Source organism: Dipodomys ordii, unplaced genomic scaffold, assembly GCF_000151885.1.
Source record: "Dipodomys ordii isolate 6190 unplaced genomic scaffold, Dord_2.0 Scaffold202, whole genome shotgun sequence".
Classification (NCBI taxonomy): Eukaryota; Metazoa; Chordata; class Mammalia; order Rodentia; family Heteromyidae; genus Dipodomys; species Dipodomys ordii.
Window position 1 is genome coordinate 470,467 of NW_012267418.1, and position 7,923 is coordinate 478,389.

A 7,923-nucleotide genomic window follows, 5' to 3' on the forward strand; every position below is an offset into this window, starting at 1 on the left:
AGGTTGCCCATGTGAGAGATGCCCTCTAGTTGGTTTTCTAGAAGCTTTCAAAGACAAAGAGGTCATGAGGCGGGCAAGACAGACGCTTGTAGCCATCCTTCTTGTGCCCTGGGTTGGTGCTGGCTGGACTTAGGGGGGCTGTGACTGACCTGTGCTGTCTCCCTGGATCAGGGTCCCGTTGGTTTTCCTGGTGACCCTGGCCCTCCTGGAGAAGGGGGCCCTCGGGTGAGTGTTACCCAGGGATGGGAAGGGGCGTCTGTGGTGGGGCTTCCATGGAGGGCCTCTGCACGGCTGACGGGGTGGGTGTTGGGAAGCTGCGGTACAGCAGGGCAGGCTGAGGGATGGTGGGCTGGTAATCTTGGGAGTAACGCTCACCAGGTTGAAAGGCCTTCCTCTGACCTTCTCTCCATCTCTGTAGGGTCAAGATGGTGCTAAGGGTGACCGAGGAGAAGATGGCGAGCCGGGACAGCCTGTGAGTGACACCCATCCCCTCCACCCACGGAGCTAAAGCCTCAAACTTCTCTTCTTTGCCCTGGTCCCAAAGGTCTTGTCTGCAAGGCCACTCATCCTCTCTGGTTCTTCCCTTCCCAGGGCTCCCCTGGCCCCACTGGAGAGAATGGACCCCCTGGACCACTTGGAAAGCGGGTAAGTGAGGTGGATACTTGGAGCTGGGACCTAGGCTGGACAGAGCTGGGGTAATGGCAGGAGATGGTCTGGTGTCGGAGTTGTCCTTGGCTACAGTGTATTTGTGTTCTCAAGCAGTGCGTTTGATTCATGTCCCTTAGGTATCTTTCGTTTTTTTTTTTCTTTTCCTGTATTTTGCTGTCTGACCTTGTCAGGGGTGGTGGTGCTTACTGATGAACTAGAATGGATACTGGAGTGGGGGTGGCATTGCCAGAGGCCCCTGCCGACTCTTAACTTCTTAGTGGCTGGGGGCAGGAGTTGGGATGTAGGCAAATGGTTCTTCATTAGATGTGCAGAACTGTTCACTATCTGAATACCTGATAGCTAGTCTTACCACCGGTGACAGGTACTCTGCACTTGTACAAGAGTGTGTATGTATGTTTGTGTGTAGGTGCAAGTATGCATGTCCAAGAAGATGAGGGTGTGGGACAGGTTGAGCCCAGATGATCCCACCTCATCTCCTTTTTCCTTACCTCCATTTGCAGGGTCCTGCTGGCACACCTGGTCCAGAGGGGCGACAAGGAGAGAAAGGAGCCAAGGTGAGAAAGAGAGGCTGACCTGATCGTTGGAACATTCGCTCCATCTCCCTCCCCGACCTGACTTCTCTCCAGATACCTACTGCCTACCTGCCCCTCCCATATTGAGTCCCTTTGGAGAATTGGGTTCTGTACTTGTTCCTATCCCAAGGGTTCCTAAAGTTTATCTTCTCTCCTTCTCCTTCCTTAGCTCTCCTCCACTCTCCCCTCTGTGCTTTTATTTTTTGGCAGTAGTGGAGTTTACTTGCTAGGCAGGTGCTCTACCATTTGAGCTATGCCTGTAGCCTTTAAAGCCTTTGCTACTTCTTTTAGTAAGGTTTCACATTTAATCCTTTGATATCCTGGACCTCAATCCTATTTATGTTTCCCACATAGCTGGGAGAAAAGATACATACTACTATGTCCAGTTTTTAGTGATTGAGATAAGGGCTCATGAACTTTTTTCCCGGGCTACCCTTGAATCATAATCTTCCTGATCTCTGCCATCAAATAGTGTATTATAGGCATGAGCCACAGTGCTTGGCTCCCCTGTCCTTTAGGACACATGCTTTCCATGTGTTTCAGGGAGATCCCGGTGCTGTGGGTGCTCCAGGAAAGACAGGCCCTGTGGGTCCTGCAGGTCCAGCAGGAAAACCTGGCCCTGATGGTCTGAGGGGGCTCCCAGGCTCAGTGGTGAGTTGTGGTGTAGAGCCACTGGATGTGTGTGTGGGGGGGTGCAGAGACATGGGAGGATGCAGTGGGAGGAGTCAGGAAAAGCCCTCCTGACTCCTGGATTCTCCCCAATCCATAGGGTCAGCAAGGCCGCCCTGGAGCCACAGGCCAGGCTGGGCCCCCAGGTCCTGTGGTGAGTGAACAGAACTGGGCTGGTTGGTGAATGGGGCTGTGGGGTAGTAAGCATCAAGATAAAGCACTAGAGGATGTGGGGGGGGGTCCAGAAAGAACTTAGTCCCACCTCTTCCTGGGGACAGTGACTTCTTGTGTTCCCACAGGGACCCCCAGGGCTTCCTGGCCTCCGAGGGGATGCTGGAGCTAAGGGAGAAAAGGTAAGGGACAGGCGTGTGGCCAGCTGCCTCCATCACTCAGCCTCTGAAAGCTGCGGGGATGGAGTGCCTACTGCTTGGCCTCAGGCCTCTAGCGCCCAGGGATTGGGGGTCCTTACTCAGGGGAGTCCGTCACAGCTGCCGATCTCCCCCAGACTTGGCATCCATGTCCCTTTCTTCCTAGTTCTTCTTCCCCTTCACGTGTCTCTTTTTTGCCTCCCTCTGACTGCCTCTCCCTTCTCCAGGGTCATCCTGGTCTCATTGGACTGATTGGGCCCACGGGAGAGCAAGGAGAGAAGGGTGATCGGGGGCTTCCTGGACCTCAGGGCTCCCCTGGACAGAAGGGAGAGACGGTAGGTAGGGGACATGATGCTGGCAGGTCCGGCGGCAGGGGTTGGGGGGACGGGAGGGGGCCGGGGGGAGGGTAAGGGTGGTGTTCATGTTTGAGATGGGAGGGCTGGGACCAGGGACTCAGTGGTGAAGGGAACAGATGCTCAGGAGAGATGGGGGCAGAGTGCAGTTGAATCAGGCCCCTCTTCATTCTAGGGTATCCCAGGAGCATCTGGCCCCATCGGCCCTGGAGGGCCCCCTGGTCTCCCTGTGAGTACCCCACCTCATCCTCTGGAAACCCTTTACCCACCCGCAGGATCTCCTGATGAATTCCAAGGCAGTCACCAGACTGACAAACACCGCCCCGCCTCCCCATGTTTCTTCCTTGTGCTTCCATGTTTGCTGTCCTTGTCTTCATTCCTCTGCATCCTATCCTTCACCTGTGGTGACCATTTCCTTCTGTTCCTCATTTCACAGGGACCCGCTGGCCCCAAAGGAGCCAAAGGAGCCACAGTGAGTGACTGTCAACTCTGACCTTTGCTTCCTCCAGCTGGACTTCACCCTTGCCCTGCTCATCTCAGGGAGCCCCTCATTCGCTTGTGATCTTGATCCCATGCTTGACCTCTTGACCTCTCTTTGACCTTATTAATTCCTTCGTCAGGGCCCAGCTGGACCCAAGGGAGAGAAGGGTGTTCAGGGCCCTCCAGGACACCCGGTGAGTTAGGAGGCAGGGCCTGCTTCTCTGACAGTTCTCTGTTGTGCTGTCTCTCTGCTTTGCCTTCATACCAACCTCATCTCACCCTTCACGTGTCTCCACCCAGGGACCCCCGGGTGAGGTGATCCAGCCACTGCCCATCCAGATGCCCAAGAAGACTCGCCGCTCCGTGGACGGGAGCCGTATTGTGCAGGAAGATGAGCCCATGCCTACTGGAGGTGCCCCAGGCACTCCTGGGGGGCTGGAGGAGATCTTTGGCTCACTAGACTCTCTGAGGGAAGAAATTGAGCAAATGAGGCGTCCAACGGGGACGCAGGACAGCCCCGCCCGCACCTGCCAGGACCTGAAGCTCTGCCACCCTGAACTGCCTGATGGTTAGCCACCTCCTCAGGGCATCTCCCCCTACCCCAGCAGGCACAATGGATATTGAGGGCCCTAGGAAAGGTCTGGGTTGTGGGTGAGGGCCTAGAGGCTTTGAACTGGGCTTCTTGATCACCCAGATCAGAAATAATTAGATGTTTTAGCCACAGATATATTGTGCCACCGTACATTACAAGAGTAGACAAAAACACAGATGTTCATAGCACTCCCATTTATGCAGACAGATGGATGTGCATAAGCACGTACACCACACGGTGTCCTCAGCATGAGGAGCTGGGTTACTAATAGGGGTAGTAGGGCTGCTTGTCAGAATAAGGCTGGAAGGTGATGAGGAAAACTAGAGTAGAGTAGGAGGTGAGAAGGGCTGAGGTGGGAGGGGGAGGGGGACTGGCAGACAGAGCGCTGTAGGGAGGGCTGGGGGTGCTGGGTAGGAGGGAAAGAAGAAGGAAATTGGGGTGATGATCATCTTGGAGCGCAGACATTCCCCATCTCTTCTCTGTCCTCCCCCACCCCCTGTCCCCCGCCAACAGGAGAATACTGGGTGGACCCCAACCAGGGCTGTGCTCGAGATGCCTTCCGAGTTTTCTGCAACTTTACAGCAGGAGGGGAGACTTGTGTGACGCCCAGGGATGATGTCACACAGGTGCGAACTGGACCCAGGCTACTGTCCCCATCTCCCTACCTCAGACCCTCTCTCTCCGTTCCTAGCGGAAACCATTCAGGGCCCCACAGTGGCTGGATTTATGTGACAAGGTCCCCAAAAGTCCACAGAGGGGACTTTCCTTCCTCCTCCCCGCCCCCTGAGGCTCCCTTTGTCTCCTTTGCATGAAACTTAAGACAGAAGTTAGCCTTTGCCTTGTCCCCAGCCCCATGGCTCCCCTCTGGCTCCTCACCTCTCCACTGGCCCAGGCCGCCCACCGATTCCCTGTTCTCAGCCCTGCCTCAGTGTCTCCAGTTCTTCTATGCTTTCTAGGCCCATCAATGACTCCTCTGCTGCTCCTCTTCTTCCAGTTCTCCTATGTGGACTCAGAGGGGTCCCCAGTGGGTGTGGTCCAGCTCACCTTCCTACGCCTGCTCAGCGTCTCAGCCCACCAGGATGTCTCCTACCCCTGCTCTGGAGTATCCCGCGATGGTCCCCTGAGACTCCGGGGGGCCAATGAAGATGAACTGAGCCCAGAGACCAGCCCATATGTCAAGGAATTCAGAGATGGATGTCAGGTGGGACTCAAGAAGGCTGGGTGGGAGGGGAATCTCAGCCTCAGGCTGTAGGAAGAAGATGGGGAGACACTTTGGGCAGATGCCCGAGGACAGCAGGAAGGAGGCGAGCTTCCTGGTGGTGTGTGCCTGAATGAGCTCGAATGGGAGGCGAGGAGGAGGGTGGAAGGATGGGAGCCAGAGCCCTCCAGGTGGGTACTGACCAGCAATCACACCAGAGGACTTATTCAGGCTTGGACACAGGACACACAGATGCAAAGCAGAGGCACATGAAAGGCAAACACTTAGACTTGTGGAGTCACAGGCAGGAACACCCCAATCTTGAGTTAAGATGGGGTCAGGATGCTCAGGCGAGAGGCAAGATTGGGACTAAGGTTTGGGGGTGCCTGGGGGAGGCCTCCACCACTCACTTCTTCTCTTTCCCCATGTTTCCCTCAAGACACAGCAAGGCCGGACGGTGCTGGAGGTGCGCACGCCTGTGCTGGAGCAGTTGCCGGTGCTGGATGCTTCCTTCTCCGACCTGGGAGCCCCCACGAGGCGGGGAGGGGTGCTGCTGGGACCTGTTTGTTTCATGGGCTAAGACCTCTTCTGTCTGACCCTGTCTGTAAAAGATCGAGGCCAACCTGGAGCCACACAGCATCAGCCCTGTGCCATCTCCCACAAGGGCTCCTCAGCACCTATGGGGCCTTGGGCCAGGGCATCATGAGCCCCCAGTCAAGAGCCGTAAGGGGAGGGGCTGGATCAGGGGTGCAGGGACACACCGGGGGAGGGGTGTCATCTTGGACTCCTAGCCTGCCCACCTGGAGCCTTTGACCCTTTCAAGAACTGAGATCCTTATTTAAAACTCACCTCCCCATCACCCCCAAACAAGTGGAAGAGAAAGGATACTGTGTATTTTGTATTTAAAAGTAACTATATTATTTAAAGAGTGGGAAAAGCAAATACCAGAGAAATGCCAACAAATTCCAGCCAAGGTTGGAGACAAACTCTCCCAGGGTGGCTCCGGTCCCCCCACCCTGGCCTCAGGGTTCTCCTCCGTGACTATGTGGGTACACCACACCCGGAGCCCCCACTGTGAATGCTGACAAAATGGCCGCCTTTGCCTCAGGGCTTCAGATCTCTCTCCAGGGTGAGGCTCCCTCATCTTTACCTACTAGGGTTGGCCCCTGATCACCTACCTGCTGTCCTCTTTCCCTTGCTCTGGGTCTGGCAGGACCTGGGTGCCACTGGAGGACCAGGGAAGAAATGGATGAATGAGGGGTTGAGCAGGACCTGCATCCAGCAGATTGTTGATATACCCAAGTTCTTCCATATTGGCTAGTAAATCACCATGAGCCTCAATCCTGGCTACACCAGTCCCTCCCTTGGGCACCCACTCACCTTGTAATTGGAGGACGTCTAGCCAATGGATGGAAGGGATTCCCGGGACCCTATCTAGCCCTATGCCCAGCGTCCATTCTGACTGATGGTTAAATAATGTGATTGTCTCCTCCCTGGTGTGTGTGTTGCTACTTGTGTTGTTATTTCAGCCTCCTCCAAGCCAGCCCAGTGTTCCTTCTCTGCTGGGCCATTACCGGAAATGGATGGCTTAACCTGCTCTCAGGGAGGGTCCTCCATGTCTGGTTCAGAATTTATGCAGCCTGGGTGGCAAATACAGAACCATGAACACATGTTCCTGTGCCATCATTATGGAGGTTGAGTCCCTCTGGCCATGAATCCTGGCACAGGTGTAGAACTTTCTGGTCGTGTGTGTCTGCCCTAGTGCAGCCCACCCCAAGATCTTTCTGATCTTCAGGGGGAGCACTCGATGGCTCAATCTGAACTCCTTGCAAATGAAGTTCCCTTCCAAGACATTTACTGTACCTGCTTTCCCGCTGTACCCCTGGTCCTACCCCTCCCAGCTTGCCAAGGCTGACGCCAGGCCCTCCACACCGAGTAACTCAGTCCTACTGGGCCAGGGGGTCCTGCTCAGCCCCTCTGTCCATGGTGGGAGGCTGCTTAGCCCTCTTGGCTTGGCCTCTCAGGCTCTCCTGGGGAGGCCCATCCTCAGAGCATTGTCTGGTTCTTGCCAGTCCTGGTTGACAGTTAAAAGTTATTCCAGGTGCCGGTGGCTCATGCCACCTAGAAGGCTGAGATCTGAGGATCATGGTTCTCAGCCAGCCTGGGAAGGAAAGTCCAAGAGACTCATATCCAATTAACTAGTAAAAAAAGTTGCAAGTGGAGCAGTAGAATGCCAGCCTTGAGCGGAACCAGCAAAGCCCAGTCTGGGCACCAAAAACTAAGAAAAAAAATTCCAGGACCTCATCCCAAGTGGGATGGCCTTTTGTAGTTGGACACCTGGCTGTAGAGGTGAGGCAGGGAGAGGCTCTACGTATGTGTGTCCCAAGTTTCACATTTTCAACTCTCTAGGCAGGCAGAGTGGGGCTGCCTTGAACCCCTCACTTCAGCAGCATGAATGTAGTAGTCTCTGTCCCCTAGGACAAAACCCTGGGGGCTGGCGCCCTCTCACTCTTGATACCAGGCAGCCCCCTAGGGGTGTCTAGAATCCCAGCCTCTCACAGGCCTGTGGTGGAAGCCCCTCCTCCCTGGGCGGGGCTCACTGCTTCCCTCTGCCTCTGCTGCCCCCTGCTGCTGGCGCTAAGGCCTCTGAGAATGCAAGCACAAGCATCTTAGTCCCTCCAATGTCCCTCAAACTGTGTTCCTCTTTCATTGGTTGAGTTCCCAATTCCACTCAAACCAGGAGGAGGCCAAGGGGACCAAGAATCCCCCATCCCATTGATGTGGGGTGAGGGATGGACAGAGTTTCTGGGGTCACCTATGCTTTCTTTCCTACGCCTTCTATATCCATAGCCAAGTCCTGACAGCTCAGACACCCTCCTCCTCTTCCTCCCAGGCCTCCAATCAGGAAATGATCCAATCTGAAGAGTCCCTTCCCCCACTCCTCACCAAACTCACTGCTACCCAAGATGGGCCAGAGCTGAGGTTTCTCGGATGCTCTCTCTAAATGGATGCCAGACCACAG

The 7,923-nt window shown here is 55.3% G+C and overlaps 1 protein-coding gene across 2 annotated transcripts in view; it reads left to right on the forward strand.

Moving 5' to 3' along the window:
* Col11a2 (collagen, type XI, alpha 2) overlaps positions 1-6,320 on the forward strand; it is a 31,587-nt gene extending 25,267 nt beyond the window's left edge. The window contains exons 52-66 of one of the 2 annotated variants that reach the window (XM_013034949.1): positions 172-225; positions 419-472; positions 592-645; positions 1,170-1,223; positions 1,785-1,892; positions 2,011-2,064; positions 2,210-2,263; positions 2,506-2,613; positions 2,807-2,860; positions 3,068-3,103; positions 3,252-3,305; positions 3,412-3,679; positions 4,217-4,329; positions 4,698-4,904; positions 5,341-6,320. In XM_013034949.1, coding sequence (XP_012890403.1) covers positions 172-225; positions 419-472; positions 592-645; positions 1,170-1,223; positions 1,785-1,892; positions 2,011-2,064; positions 2,210-2,263; positions 2,506-2,613; positions 2,807-2,860; positions 3,068-3,103; positions 3,252-3,305; positions 3,412-3,679; positions 4,217-4,329; positions 4,698-4,904; positions 5,341-5,481 — 1,413 coding nt within the window. In that variant the 3' untranslated portion in view covers positions 5,482-6,320. The remainder of the gene's footprint in view (positions 1-171; positions 226-418; positions 473-591; positions 646-1,169; positions 1,224-1,784; positions 1,893-2,010; positions 2,065-2,209; positions 2,264-2,505; positions 2,614-2,806; positions 2,861-3,067; positions 3,104-3,251; positions 3,306-3,411; positions 3,680-4,216; positions 4,330-4,697; positions 4,905-5,340) is intronic. The other variant, XM_013034950.1, reaches the window with a different exon arrangement.
* The last annotated feature ends 1,603 nt before the right edge of the window (positions 6,321-7,923 follow it).